The sequence below is a fragment of the Triturus cristatus genome, chromosome 3_2 (genome assembly GCF_964204655.1).
Source record: "Triturus cristatus chromosome 3_2, aTriCri1.1, whole genome shotgun sequence".
NCBI lineage: Eukaryota > Metazoa > Chordata > Amphibia > Caudata > Salamandridae > Triturus > Triturus cristatus.
Window position 1 is genome coordinate 574,194,351 of NC_140584.1, and position 16,390 is coordinate 574,210,740.

General features: G+C 40.7%; 1 protein-coding gene across 2 annotated transcripts in view; it reads left to right on the top strand.

Annotated features, from left to right (window-relative positions):
• Positions 1-15,586, top strand: part of LOC146857716 (uncharacterized) — a 123,704-nt gene extending 108,118 nt beyond the window's left edge. For both annotated transcript variants that reach the window (XM_085648307.1, XM_085648308.1), the window contains exon 9: positions 1,676-15,586. In XM_085648307.1, the coding sequence (XP_085504433.1) occupies positions 1,676-2,313 (638 nt within the window). In that variant the 3' untranslated portion in view covers positions 2,314-15,586. The remainder of the gene's footprint in view (positions 1-1,675) is intronic.
• Positions 15,587-16,390: the final 804 nt, after the last annotated feature.

Consider the following 16,390-nt stretch of genomic DNA (forward strand, 5'->3'; position numbering starts at 1 on the left):
ATTTTTTTTTTTTTTTTTTTTTTTATTAAATAAAAAACACAATGCCCCTTTTGCGATGGGAGTCACCTCCCATGGCGAGGTAGGCATTTTTAATTTTTAGTGTCCCTTGCATGCTAGGGTTTTCCTCGCGGTAACATTCAGTAAAAATGGCTGTATGTCCACCCATCTAAAATGGGCAGGTGTTCATATAGCCATTTCTCCAACAGCCCTTACTCCATCACGCCGTCTTAGAAGGTTGGCCATGGAGGAGACGACGTAGTCTCTGCCATTGCCAAATGATCATCCCTCAGCATTATAATTCGGTGGGCGGACCATTATATTGGCAGTAAGGCTACTCCTTCCCCATTGTGACAGAGTATGTTTACCACCAATATATAAATTAGGCCCTCTGTTTCTGTGTCAGATTTCCTTTCACGCTAAATTCAGAATACTACAGGTTTAAAATGATTGTTGCGTCAAGTTCAGTGAAAGGTAACACTTGGCTGTGTGTTTTTTACTGTTGCCTGGTTTAAATAAGAGGTGTATCTTTTTATTTTTTCAAATTGTCTATCCTCCATCATATAGAAGGAATTATGTTGGCACTGTTCACAGAGTGATTGATTTTGTTAAAAATCTTGCTTAGACAAAAAATGCCTAGTTCATTGTGCGGTGTTGCAATACTAATTGTAGAAGCATGAAAACATTTGGGAAGAAGGAAAGATTATCAGCAATATAAACACCAAATGTGTAGTATATCCATTGATCAATACCCAACCACTCTTGTGCCTCTGTTAAGCACTCACCCACATGCTCCTGCATGCATTTGTTTGCATTCCTGTGTGTACCATAGTGCTTGTGTTTGCATAGTTCCGGCAAGTGCATGCGTGCCAATATAAATGTTTTTGTGTGTGCATGAGTGGCGAGTTGGGCTGTATGGGATGGATGTGGTACACTGTATGTGTATTTATGTCCATCCTAAAGCCAAACTATCAGTTTTTAAAAATATGTTTTGATATGAATGTATGCAGGTTTAGAAAAGAGCCTCTTTCTTTTTAGGTCTTGCCTGACCCAGCACATGCGCTGGTCTGGCGAGACTTTTTGAGAGGGCTCCAAAAAGTGCTACCAGGCCAGCCTAGACCTACAGTGCATGTGCGCGGTCGCACGCGCTGCGCTTGACGCGAGTACTTTCACTTTCGCAGCCGCTTTATTGTTTGATCGCGATCACTTTCGCGGCCACTTGGCATAGCCAATAGGTCTGGACCTTATAAGTATTTATTTATGCAACTGTTGCATGGCTAAACACTTATAAGGTCCCAAAGGCGAGACCTATTGGCGATGCCAATGCTTGTTTAATAATGTGCACAAAAACGTGCTGTCCTTTTTATTCTCACTCCGTTCAGATTTATTTTCTAAAATGTTGTATTATGTATATGGATTAGCAGAAATTTACCTCATCGGATTGATGTACCCAACATGTAGATCCGAGTGCAACTAGAAAGCGGCAAGTTAGAATCCACTGTTTTTCATCCCCCCTGCATCAATTAAATGTTCACAGTTCAGTAATTTCAACACTTCTTGCCAACAAGACACAATTAATTTGATAGTGTACACTGCATAAATGCTCATTGTTATTATATTGAGTTTTGTTATCTGTGCACTAAAATGCTAACTAGAAAAATTTCATTTACATCTACAGGTGGTGAAAACATAAAGAAACAAAGTAAAGATCTTAATTCTGCTCTTTGCACACAAAAATCACAGCCTTTTAAAGCACCATTAAGAAAAACAAACCCAAAGGTGCTCCAGAGCCCTGAGAAGGCTATACGTTCTGCAAACCACCTGTGGCCACAGGAAAGTCTGGAAGCTACACAAAGTGCTCCGTGGGAAATGGGTATCAGTAATGCTCCACATGTGGATTTACATCATAGCATCAACAAAGTTGGGGACTCAAATAAAAACAGCTGTGGGCAAAATATGAACAATATAATGTTTACGTCAGGCCTTCTAGAGACCCCACAAAACCAGAGCCCATACGCAAGTACTGGGTACGAAAAGCACTTTAATCAGCAATCAGAGTTTCTTAGATTGAGGAAAACACAGGCAGGATTGAAACCACGAGAAAGACCATACGCATGTCCATATTGTGAGAAAAGTTTCAGTCTGAAGGGTGATCTCAATAGGCATCAGAGGACACATACAGGTGAAAAACCATATACATGTAGTGACTGCCATAAAAGCTTCAATAGGAAAGATAATCTCAATGAGCACAGAAGAATACACACTGGAGAGAGGAAAAAAAATGAAAAGAAATTCCAAATGTCACAACAAACTTGAAATCCAGAGGATTCAATACTACAAGCTAGGATGCAGAAACATCTCTAAATCTCTAGATACTTACCTGGACAGCGGGATCTGGCTGAAAACTAGAGAGTGGCGCTAAATATGCTTGAGCACTGCAGCGGGCTTTGAAGCAGCAAGACAGATCTGTTTTGCCACTGTGACTTATTGTGAGCGGACCGTCATAATAAGCCTATTCTTTTTTTTCTCTCCAGAAACGTTGTATCGAATAGATCTTTTAACATACTTCAAGAACATGCCCTGAAAGGACACCAATCCTCATTCTTACCAAGCTATCCACATAATCAAATGTGAAACAGTCTGCTTCCAACAGGGTAGATCATTAAACAGTGAAGCCAGGAGACTTAAGACAAAACTATAAAACAAAATAGACACACTGAAAAGAATGCAGGGCTTGAAAGTTAACTTATCCTCTTTAAGTTAACTAACTTCAAAATGCTATTTTGTTTTTAAAAAATGGACACAAATTATACTTGATTTTTGAAAGATAATGTAGCTTTTGCAACTGCGTGTGCAACCAATGCTTAGCTACATAAAAGTACACAGATTAGTTTGTATTGTGTGTCCGGACCGGAGGCTCCCATTATGCTTCCCAATGTTTACTGCATATTTTCAACAGCAGCCAATTACAGTCAAGAAAACTCAAACTGCATTTTCATGAACAGTATGATCACGTCAACATCTCATGTTCCAATCATCATGAAGCCAATCCTTTAAGAGTCAATGCCACCATTTTGGATCCTCTTTTTTACTGCTGCACAGTCAGTTAAGTACCTTTTCAGTGTGATGATCCTTATGAGTGTATTTTTTGGGGCCATGATACTAATTTATTTTATTTGAGAGTCCCGTAGCTATTGTTGCACCTGTCCTAAGGCATCCTACTGAGGGTTTGTTTATGTCTATGTGCTCGTCATGCAGGCGTCTTTAATGAGCTGTTTGCCATTTGTTAACCTCCTTTGCCTTTCAGAGGGAGTGCATTTTGTCTCCTGTACACTAGCTGTCAACAGTGACGTCACCATTTCATTGTGGAGTGGGACCAGGGAGTGGGACACGCTGGTCCTTTGAGATGGGCTTAGTTCTTTTTTCTGTTTCCATGAACGCTAACGGTCCATGGACTCAGCGAAGTGTGAAGTTCAGTTTGAAGGCATGGTAGCTGCTCGCTCATCGCTAAAAGGACTGAGACTCCGGAGGTAAACCCATCGATGGTCACTTTTACAAAAAAAAGATTCTAGAGACCCCGAGAAGAGTGAAGACAGAGCTTGGTACAACTGCCAAGACAAACTCCTAGATATGTAAGGTCCTCTGACTAAAAACCTTGAGCTTGCCTATTAGGCTCAGGATTTCGATACTCCCTTAGTGGGTTGGACCCAATATGCTGTTTGTCAATTGGGGAATGTTAAGTATGCTATTTCTAGGGAAGGCAGACAATCTATTCTGATGCGTATTGACCCGAAATTGAATGATTTGGCGTCTTCTCAATCCAGGCCTGTAGCCGAAGGTCTCCTCTTCAGGTGGGCCATTTGTAAAAGACCTGGCCATGTTTATGCCAACTACAGTACTCTAGATAAGGCACAGTGATCCCTTAATAAGGTGTCCAGGCAATCCCTTTTTGGCAGGGTCAAGCGATTCCTGGGGGCGCTCATCAGGCCGTGGCTTCTATAAAGGGTTCCACTGAGAATATTCACCCCGTGGTCGGGGAGGATGGTAGGATCCTGCCTCTGGCAACACGTTCTTCCTCTCTTGATCATGAGGAGGCAGAAATGGTTTCCATAGAGGGAATCACAGAGGAGCTCATGGAGCCAACCAAGACTCGGGAGTTACATGTGAGAGTTATTCCCCTTTCCGAGGTGATTTCCAGGGGCAGGATTCGCTTATTTCTACAGAACTGGCAAATTTTGTTGCAGGACACATGGGTCCTTGAGACTATTCAGGAGTACAAACTGGAATTCTACTAAGCCCCTTGTCAGCTCTGTCCACCTCAAGAGATGTATTTTTCCTAAATTAACAACATTTAATCTCCTCAGAAATTCAGGTACTCTTGCAGAAAAACGCAATTTGCAGTTCCGACCCACACCCCAGTGGGTTTCTCAGTACCATTTCTTGGTAGAGAAGGAGAGTGGCGGCTTGCTCTTGGTCTTGAACTTGAAGGACTTTAATGCCTAGTTTATCTACTGACAGTTCAAAATGGAAGAAATCCATCTCTCATGGGACATTCTTCAAGAGGGTGACTGGATGTTTCATTTGGATCTAAAAGACGCTTACTTTAGAACTTCAATTTTTCAACCCCACCAGTGGTTTCGGCAGTTTGGCGGCAAGGGCGGTGCTCTGAATTCAAAGCCTTCCCCTTCAGCCTGTCATTAGCCCCCTTGTGCGTCACCTGATAGATGAGGCCGGTGGTGGAATCTCTGCGAGCAAAAGGAGAACATCTGATAATTTATCTCAATGATCTTATTCTAATGGCTCAAGATCGTCAGACTCTGCTTTGTCACCTAGCATTGAATATCACCTGTTGAAAGACCTCGGATTTATTATAAACCAGCAGAAGTCAGTCCTACTTACCTCTTGATGTAAAGAGATTTAGGCTTCCAGATAGACACTGTTCGGTCTCAGTTGGTTCTCCCTCCTCATAAGATTCGAGCGATAAGTAGAGTGTTGAGGCCTGCTATGAACAGTCCAACGATATCATTGAGATCCGTAACCAGGACCATAGGTTTTTTGGCGTCTTTGATACAGGCCATTTTTCCAGGCCCTTTTCATAACAGGGCTCGCCAAAGACTCTTGAGTCAACAGCTTCAGAAATCGTCTGACATATGCAGACCAAATCCGCGTGTCAGACGAGGATAAGAAGGAGATGGCATGGTGGTTTAACCACAAGGTTTCTTGGGATGGCAAGGCGATCTTTGGCAATTCCCTGGAGATCATTATAGCAGATGGGGCTGAGGAGCAAGATGTGGGCCAATCTCCACGGGTGACGGATGATCGCAAATGCACCTCCATATCAATTGCCTCAAACTCCTAGCGGGTTTCTTTGCCATCAAGAGTCTTTACCCCTCGAAGACCGACTGTTGCATTCTGCTGAGGATGCACAACATTTCAGCTGTGCATTATTTTAATGAACTGGGCGGGACGAAATCCCTATTATTGGCAGAGATTGCAAAGGATTTTTGCCATTTTTGCCTCTGTCACTGTATTTCGGTCATGGCAGATTATCTCCCAAGTCAGGAACTTGCTAGCAGATTGGCACTCTCAATATCTCATGGGTTACAGCGATTTGAGACGTCTTCCGAAGAGTTTTTTTTATGCTCTCAAACAGCTGTGGGGTCCATGCAAAGTGGATTTGTTTGCATCCCACTTCAATTGTCGGGTTACAATTTCTTCAGCTGGCGCCCGGATCAGGAGGCGCAGGTGATGGATGCCTTTCTCCAGGACTGGTCTCAGTTCCTGGGATTTGCATTCCCTCAATTCATAATGATCTCCAGGGTTCTCTCTCAAGTATGATGTCAGAAAGTGTAAATCATTCTAGTGATTTCGTTGTGGAACGCTCAACCATGGTTTCCAATGGTTCTGGAAATGTCATGTGCTCTTCCCTTGCTGATTCCATTCTGTCAGAGCCTATTGCTGGAGATAGTGGGACAGCCTCACCCGTTGATCCTGTCGGACCATTTCTTGCTAATTGCATGGAAGGTTTGAGGGAGGGATGGAGTTTGGCAGGCATTTTGCAGCAGGCTGCTTTCTAAGTCAAACAAGCCTGGTCTTCTGGCACCCACAAATGTTATGCTTTGGCATGGAGATGGTGGTGTGGGTTGGTGCAATGAACAGACTGCTGATCCCATGGGGGCGGATTGTTGCCTGGTGATCAATTTCTTATCTTCCTTAGCAACCTCTGGGTTGGCGTACAGGCCGATAAATAACTTCAGGTCTGCAATTTCAGCTGGTCATCTCACTGTTGATGGTAAACCTGTCTGCGAACATCCAGTGGTTTGCAAACTCATGCGAGGTATTAAGATGTCCAAACCTCAACAACCACGGTATTCAGTCCTATGGGACTTAAATGTAGTTCTCGATTTTCTTGACAATTGCTCAGATAATCTGTTTCTCGCAAATAACTTTCGGCTAAGCTCACAATGCTACTCTCCTTGATTTCATTCAAAAGAGTTTTGGATGTTCGATCTCTTGATCTTTCTGGTTGAGTTTTTTCCCAGAAAGTGTTTTCTTTTCTGTTTCTAGACTAACAAAATCGAATTCCAGATTCGATTCATATGTGGCTTTTCCGAATAACATAACATTTTGTGTTGTTCCATGTCTCAAAGCATAGGAAGCATGTACTAGCGAATTTAGATTAGACCCTAGGGGTCAACTGCTGATCACTTTACAAAAGCCATTTAAGACAGTGGCAGAGACCACCTTAGCCAGATGGATGTACTGACTTTTGTCACAGGCAGGTATAGATACTTCTTTTTTCGGTGGTCACTAATCTAGGGGAGCGATGGCGTCTAAGTCATTTGCCTTGGTCTCCTGTCTGGATGACATCATGAAAGCAGCAAAGTGGTCCAGTGAAACCACTTTCAGGATTTTTTTTATATAAGCTTATTGTAGATGTTGCGTCAGTGGTGGTAGCACAGCTTTAAAGGATTATAATCGGAGCCTCCGGTCCTGACATAGAATAGAAGTTTTTTTAGCTTACGCGATAAAAATGTTCAATCCTATTAAGGACACGGAGGTGAGGATTATCCCACCTGGCATGTTTGTATATGGATGTTTATTGATTTTATTTGTAGCTACTGTAAGAATACACAATCTGCTTACATTATGTGTTGCCCACCCTCTTTAATGGTATATGTAGTCTGAGAGTACAGAGTTTATGGCATGTTGTTTTTCATCTGCAGGAAACTAGCCGAAGCGTACTTGAAGCAAGACGGTTCCAGGCTTTTGCCGGTAAATGACGATGGACTGGTGATGGGTCCAATCCTTTCTGATGTGTCGCTGTCCCCTCTCATGAGGGCATGTTCTGTCATGGAGCATGTGGATGTTGGAGTGAACAGGTTGTGTTGGAAATCAATTAGCACTCCTTTTTAGGTTTTGGACTTGATGCAGTTACAACATATTATGATTCTGTATTCCAAAATGTTGGTTTTTGCATTATGTGGGCAAAGAAAGAGGATCCAAAATTGTGGTGTTGAGTCTTAAAGTACTGGCTTTATGGTGATTGGAGCATTTGATCTTGATGTGATTGTAGTGTTCGTTGGAAATATGGTTTGTTTTCTTAACTGTATTTGGCTGCTGTTAAAAATATGCAGTAAAGATAGAGAAGCATAATCCTCACCTCCATATCCCTAATAAAACTGAGAATTCTCATTGCATAAGTTAGAATTTTTTTTATCCAGCCTCCTCCTGACCTTTTTCAAGTGTGATGTGTTCAGCAAAGTTTATGAAGTTTTTGAAGTGTCAGGAGAGAGTAAAGAGAATCTGGTGGTACATTCTCTGGATACCGACAAGGCATTCAGTTAAGCAAGATGGTATTTTTTTTTTTAATTTCTAGATTTAATAAGCTATGGACCATATTTGCAGAACTGGTAAAAACTATGCTAGCCACTGGGATCAGAAAAGGCAATGACAGCTGGGAGGTGCAAAGATGTAGATGCAATAGTAATCAGATGCCTACCCTGGTTTGGTTGTATGACATTACAACGTGGTGAAAAACCTAGCATGCCTTTACCACACATTTGTTACCCTGCACATTTTTAACCATGCACTAAAAGTCTATTTAAGGTAATATTATGAATATATATATATATATATCTCCAACAAAAAGAATCGCTTCAGCTCGAGCCGCTTGTTGATGGCGGGCCATGACGGGTTAGCAAAACCCCAATATTCCAATCGTACATTGCATTACTCCATCGACAAGAAACAACGCTTCACGGCACCAAATGCTTTTAAGGCAGAGTTTTTATTTGGCAAAAAACAACTCTACGCGTTTCAGGAAACTTGTTCCCTTGTTCACGAGTGTTAAAGGTAAGTGAAACAAACAAATAAATAGATAACACCAGTCATGTGACCTGTAACTTCCCTGTAATGAAAGGTGAAAGCAGACTTCGCCACATGTTAGCGAGTTTGGAAAAAAGAAAACATTTTTAACAATCCACATTGCATGTCTTCTCGTATAATTATTTCTTCTGGCCCAAAAAGAACTATTTCCTTCAAATTATCGGGCCCATGAGTTACCGTCACTCGTGTTTAGATCGGGTCCGATTCCTCGATCTCTTTTTGTGCTTTTTTTATGTTGAAAAAAAACTTTTATCAATCAACATTACTTAACACAATACGTTTCAGACACACGTGGGCCATAATATATTGTTTCTTTATACCAACCCCTGTTTAAATCATATTGTGCATTTTGTGCCGATATCTTTTGAACAATCAAAATTATTTTTTATAAAGAATGCACCTGTGCGCATGTCTCCCTGCAAGTTTAGTGGTATCCAAGATTGGTTTTCACCCAAAAATTCTAGCCCCAGTGGGCAAATGTTTTTACGAGGTCTAATTTGCCTCATGATTATATACTTGGATAGTAATCTTCATACTATTCATCACATAACTGAATAACAGCGCTTATCCTTATTCTTCTTGTGGTTCATCTCGACTACAAATCATTGTTTCACAAGATGGTGGCAATCTGCAAAAAATACACATAATAAAACAGTGTCACTACTCTAGTTCAATACTATTGATTAAAATCACACAAACATAATAAATGAGGCATATACAACATCTGATGAAAAGAGAAGAAGGAGAAAGGGAAAATCCAGAAACTCTAAATAATAATCAATCTTAACCCAAATGTACAGCAAGTTCTTCGTCAATATTGTGCCCCAGAGGTTTCACTGTCTGATATTCAATTATCATCCTCGACTCTAGTCGTCTTAATTCGAGGACCCTGTTCCCACCTCTCTCTCTTAGAGGAACAGTATCCAAGACACAGAATGAGAGCAGACTGGTGCTTTGGAGGTGTTCAGCTTTGAAGTGTCTGGCTATTGGGTATTGTTTATCGTTCTTGGTTATGGCCCTTGTGTGTTCGAGGACTCTCTTTTTGGCAGGATGGATCGTACTGCCTATATAGTACTTGTTGCATGGGCATTTCAAAGCATAGACCGCATGATCCGTATTGCATGAAACATGCTTAGTTATCAAGAAAGGTCTAGCATTCTTGGATAGAATAACCGCCTTGCAGTTTTTACTATACTTGCATCCCTTGCATTTCTGGCAGGTATAGAACCCTTGGATGGGGTTATTATTTTTCGTTGTCAACGGCCTTACCACACTTTGACAAAGTGTATCTTTCAAGGATCTAGCCTTTCGATATGTCATCTGAGGGTAATGCTCAATTATAGGTTCTATGTCTTTGTCAGTCTTGAGTACATTCCAAAACTTCGAGAGACATTCTCTAACCTCATGTGCCTGGTTGGAATATGTGGTAATGAATCTGATCTTCTTCTCTGGACTAGCGGTCTCAGGTTCCGCCGATTTTACTTGGAGAAGTGCTTCTCTAGTTCTATTCTCAACTTCCTCATAGGCTTTAGAGATGTCTTTCATATTGTAGCCCCTTTCAAGGAAGCGTTTTGTCATGATCTCCTTTTCAATTTCAAAACCTTGGTCATTACTACAGTTTCTTTTAGCTCGTAGTAATTCTCCTAACGGAATACTCCCTATGAGATTATTGCGGTGGCAACTCTCTGCATGTAATAAACTGTTGCCAGCCGTTTCTTTTAGAAAAAGTTGACTTTCTAATCGTTGGCCTGATACCGTTATTATCAGGTCCAGAAATTCAATAGTTTCTTTCTCGATTCTGTTGCTGAATTGAAGATTAAAATCATTTTTATTGATGATGTTAACAAACTGATTCGCCTGCTCTATACTGCCATTCCATACCACAAAGATATCGTCTATATATCTTGCCCATACAACAACACATTCTTTGTACAGTGGTAAAGCGATGGCGACCTGCTCCTCCCACCAGCCAAGATATAAACCTGCAAAGCTGGGAGCGAAGCAAGTCCCCATCGCTGTCCCAAGTATCTGACGATAAATGATTTTATCAAAGATGAAAAAGTTCTGTGTGAGACATTTAAAAATCATATCGATAATCATTTCTGTATGAAAAAGATGAGAAATTGACCTCTGCTTCAAAAAATGACGGCAAGCCCTAATGCCTGCCTCATGGGGAATGCATGTATATAGGCTTGTTACGTCCAAAGTTAATAACAAGAAGCTTTCTTTCCATTCAATCTAGTCAATCAACCTCAAGAAATCACTTGAGTCCTTGATAAAGGACGGGAGTTTCTGAACTAAGGGTTGCAAGTAAAAATCTACATACCGTGATGTGTTCTCTAGGCAACTGCCCCTAGATGACACAATTGGTCTTCCTGGGGGGTTGACCTCATCTTTATGTAATTTTGGGAGGAGGTAAAAAGCTGGGAGTTTAGGATATCTGCAATTAAGGAAATCATATTCCTCTTTCTCAAGCAGCCCTCTTTCCTTCCATTCACCCAATAGTTCTCTGTAATCATTGTTGGCTTGTACATATTTGGCTTTGGTGGTGATCTCATAATTTTTTAAGTCGCCCAGTTGGCGAAGCCCCTCTTGGAGATACATCTCCCTGGATAGGACCACCACATTCCCACCCTTGTCAGAATTTTTAATTACAATTTTGTCATCGTTTTTCAATGTTTCGATTGCATTATATTGTTCTTGACTCAGGTTGTAATTTCTAGAAGTGTTTTTATACCACTCTTTTTTACGAACTTTGTCAAATTCATGTAATACTCCTTTCTCAAAGACATCAATTGCCTCATTAGATATTTGAGGAAGGAAAATAGACTTGGGTTTGAAGCCACTGGTACAGCACATATCAACCTCAATGTTGTCATTGATCAGATTAAGATAAGGGTCATTTATCACATTTTCATCATTTTGTAACTCATGCATATTATGCAATAACTCAATATCACTAATATTCAATAGGCTCGGTACACATAACTGTTTTACATCAGGATTAGTTACTTTTGTAGCAAACCACTTTTTTAACTTCAATTTACGAATGAAATGAAAAAGATCAATTCGGATCTGTGTAAAGTTGAAATTAGCACTAGGGCAGAAAGAAAGACCAAGAGAAAGTACATCAATTTCCGCTTGAGTTAAAATCCGACCTGAGAGGTTAACCACCGTTCTTTTGTTGTTCATTTTGATTTTTGTTGGCCCCTTGTTCTTTTTCCCACTGGGCTGTCGACTTCTCTTGTCGATAATTTTGTGTTGTTTCCTTCTCCTCTCACGCCGCGACCACGTCCTCTGTAGCCGCCGGCACCCTGTTTGAAGTGAGTTGTGTTTCTTCCTTGTGCCATAAGTGTAAACTCGTTTAAAATTTTGTTTTTTGCTCCTTGATGTTCAGAGATGGCCGAGGCATCACTTTCATAGTTATCACTCTCTCCCGTTTCGCTTTGTTATCCTGTTTTGTCCAGTTCTTCAGGAGTGGTCATGACTATGTGGACTTTTTTCTTGGATTTAAGAATAGGAGCTGGTGTTTGAGCTCGTAAATGGTCGTATTTCTTAGCAAAAGTCAGTATTTGTCCTTTCTCATAATCCACTTGGTCTCTATGATATTTTCGTTGTTTTTTCGCCTTAATGTCTTCTTCAATTCTATCAAGTTTGGTTTGCATTTTAGTCATGTCTAATTGAAACTCATCCGCTGTACAGATCGCTTTCAGTTTGCTTACGATATCATCAATTTCAATTGCCAGTCTATCACAGTCTCTGCCGGCATATTTGACAAGTAAGCCCAACATTATTGTGGAACAATTATGGCTATTACCTGCCCACTCATCCACCAACTCCGGGTCAGGGTTGTTAAATGTCGGTGTTATGAAAATCCTAAGTCCATGTGGGATCCTACCCACATCGATATATTTTTGTTGGGTGGTTGCCTCCCACCACTTCGTTTGTTCGGATTTTAAGGCTTTCCATAAAGAATTCCATAATTGTTACTTACTCTGGGTTTCATTTCTATCTAGCACAGTCCCAGCACTGTCTCCCTCTTCGATGACGATGTCATTTTCAAACATATATATATATATATCCACAACATTTCACAACCAATCTTTTAGCGACGGACAAAAGGGTATGGAATTTTAGTGCCTCAGTCTTCTTTAGTATTTCATTGTTACTCACTCCTGCTCGCTATTATGCGTTTCGGTCACTACACGTGACCTTGATCATATATATATCACGCCCCAAACCTGTCATTCTCCTTAAGAGTCGGGCTCCAACACAGCTCAGAATCAAAGGTGCACAAGCAGTTTATTGTTAGAGCATGACCCCTCAGTAATTTGTTTTGGTCGTATAACAGTTTTTTTATATATATATATATATATATGTCTGTGTGAGTTTTTAATTAGGTAAAAGATATATAGCCTTTTAAGTTACTGTTGCAGGGCTTCTGCTCATGCACAGAACTATGCGCAGGAACTCAGTGAATTGTGGTGTACCAAAAAACTCACCTCAGAACCCCTATCCGACCAGCATCAGTGTCCCATTCGTTATCTGTATTCTATCGGAGGTCCCAATGTATAGACAACCCAGAACAAGCGACTTAGAGTACTCTCAGGAATGGTGGGAATCAGAAATACCTGTTCGTTATTATTCTCATATCAGTCCACAACAAGAGTAAACAGAGACACGGTAAAGTTTAAAAGGTTTATTTTATAAACTACGTGTCCTAAGATGCAGTACTTTGGTTAACATAAGCAGACAAATGATTAAAATTAAAACCATCAGCATTGTTACAATACCATAGAAAATGAAAGGAGAAATCATAGTACAAATGACAGTGGAATACAGCCACCTTCCTTTCGCTAGTAAACTCGTATTATTAGGCTAACAGAAGGTCTCTAGGTTTGAATTGGGAACCCCATACCGTAAAGATCAGCTTAGTTGAATCACATCCCAGGATCCGCTTTGCTCTGCTCCTGGGAAAGTTCTTCTCCAGAATGTGTATGTGAAGCATGCAGCCTGCAATATTAAAAGCACTCGACTTTCAGGTATTTGCAGCTGTGTGCGTGTTATGGCTAAATAGTGGGCCGATCAACCTGAACTCAAAACCATGCATTGTCTGGCGACCCAGACTGTTTATTTACACAATGTTCAGACCAAGGGCGCAGCGCACGTCTAGGGATGTGAACAACAAACAGTTCTCATGTGAAGAAAAGGCAAGCAAGCAGTTTTCAAATAATAACATGTATCTGCAGTGTCGTGTGCAAAAGGAGCAAAAGTGGCAAGATGGCTCTCTAACATCTAACGCGCTTATGCTAACATAGCAATGTATGTATCTAAATCGCCGCCTTCGCTACTTTACCCTTGCGTCCCAATAACACTAACCACCCCTAAACCCTAAAAACACCCTTGCACCCAATACCTTTACCCACCCCTAAATCCTAAAATCACCCAATATATTTGCCCACCCCAAAACTCTAAAAATACCCTTACTGCCAAATACTCCTACCCACCCCTAAACATACCCTTACCACCCAATACCCCTACCCACTCCGAACTCAGGCATAGCAATAGCCCCCGCAGTGCGGGGAGCCCAAGCTCCAGGGTGCCCTCTCCGGCACTGTGGATGGGCGGTGGAGCTCCTGGCCTTAAACCTCCTGATTCTGTAGAGGGGAGGGCAGAGGCCCTCGTTTTATTATGCCACTGACTATCCCCAAAAAACCGATACCACCCAATACCCCTACCCACCCTAACCCTAAAAATACGCTTACCATCCAATTTCCTTATCTGCCCCTAAATCATAAAAACTCCCTTTCCAATAAAATACCCTAACCCACCCCTAAACCCTAAAAGCTACTTTACCACCCAATACCCTTACCCACCCCTAAATCCTAAAAATACTCTTACCGCCCTATACCCCTTCCCGTCCCTAAATCCCTATACCTACAATCCTGACCCAGTCCTAAACCTAGAACCCTAAATATACACTCTCTCTTTCTCTCTTTTTCTCTCCCTTTCTCTCTCTCTCTCTCTCTCTCTCTCTCTCTCAATGCGTGGTAAACAACTTGTGTGGTAAAGGTACTGCATGGTATTTCCCACGTTGTGAAGGATGTTTTCCCCTGGTTTATCAAGGACATAATGTTGAAAAAATGGACCAATAAAATAATAGTTGCTACAAAACTGGGCAATCTATTAAAATGAAAGAAATATCAGTTGCTCAACCCGTAGAAACTTAAAAAAAAAAAATCTTATTAAACAAAAAAACGACATCCCAATCACAATTTCGGCAGAGTCATTCACATTTACATGAATGTGTACACATTCATCACTGTTATACAATGAACAGTAATACAACAATATAACGATCACTTTGGAGTTTCAGGATCTTCCAGTGAAAGAACAGCTGGTAGTTCACAAATATTGCCACGGTAGTTATTCCACTTGCAACCCGTAGAAACTTAAGGTGCCAATAACTATGCAAATTTCTACATAAAGAAGCTAAGACTGTGCGACACCAATAGTTGTAATTAAATATAAGTCAACAAATGTGGCATAATAATGGTAACTTCTTTATATTGTGCTTCATAAATAATATGTGTTTTTGCCATTTCCAAGCATTTTAAAGACAAGTTTTACTGTGTCCTATTTTAATAGGCACCATTTTATTGACTAGCAGGATAAAAGCTGAGTTGAGCTTGTGGGGATACAAATTTATGAGTTGCAAGTCACAGTGGCTGTAAGAAGCATGTGGGCCAACGTGCTGATGTACGTTGACTTATCTTGTGCATCTGCCGGCAGAATAACTGTAAAATGGGTACTGATTGAATTCAGGTCAATTTCAAGATGCAGTGTAAATTCTGAAAGGTTCATCATAACTGCACTTCAGCATAGCTGAAAAAAGATGGTTTGTGCACATGAATGAGCGAGCACTTCCCACAGATATTACAAAGTATGCCAGCGAAACAATGAGCATAAGGTCACCTGGAAACTTGTGGGCCAAGTGTTGGAATAGCATCTGGAATGTGATCCAAGAATTACCTACTCTGTCTCATACAATGTTCTTAGCTAATATTCATTCTGCCAACAGAGTACATCTTATTTTTGTAATTTTTACATGTATTTGTTGATTGTTTACCCTTTGATTTATTATGTCTCACTTTGCAAAGTGTGACACTAAATTGAGAAATAAATCTATTCTACATAAAAACTGCAAGGCCTGCCTAGATTTACTACTTATAACAGTGGCTCTTCAACACTGCATTGAGCAGGTACCTTTAGCTCATAGTGTTTACAAATTATCCAAGAATGTAATGTGTTCCTTGCAGGGAACATATGTGTTTAACCCATTCGCTGCTAGGCCTTTCTCCTCCCCCTCCATCCCCCCCACGTGCTAAGCCTTGTTTTTGGCTATTTTGGGTAGTTTGCGCTTAGGCCCCTGTAACTTTTTGTCCACATAAGGTGGACAAATTTGTGCCCTTGTCTTCCACCATCATAGGGATTTCAAAGGTACCCAGGGTTTGTGGATTCCTCTGGAGGGGACCCAGAAAGAAGCCAAAATAAAGGTACATTTTGGTTTGAAGGGGGTGGATGCGGAAAAAGTGCTGCTGAAGAAAATATCTGGTTTTTCCCCTGCAATTAGTATCAACAAAGAGTTTGTGGTGCTGAAATCATTATCTTCCCAGCTTTTAGGGACAAGCAGACTTTTATAAGAAAACCAAAAATCTTTACACAGTCTTGGCATTTTACTGGGACATAGCCTATTTTTGATACTTTTTGTACTTTCAACCTCCTTCCACTTAGTGGTAAAAATGGGTGTGAATGCAATAATAGATCCCGGAAAGCGATACATTTCTGAAAAGTAGATACAATTCTAAATTCAGCAAGGGATCTTTTGTGTAGATCCTTCAAGGTTTGTTTTTATAGAAACTAACAGTTGAAAATAAGAAAAATTGAAAATTAGTTAAAAAACAGCCATTTATGCCAACGTTTTCACCTGTAACTTCTTGTATGT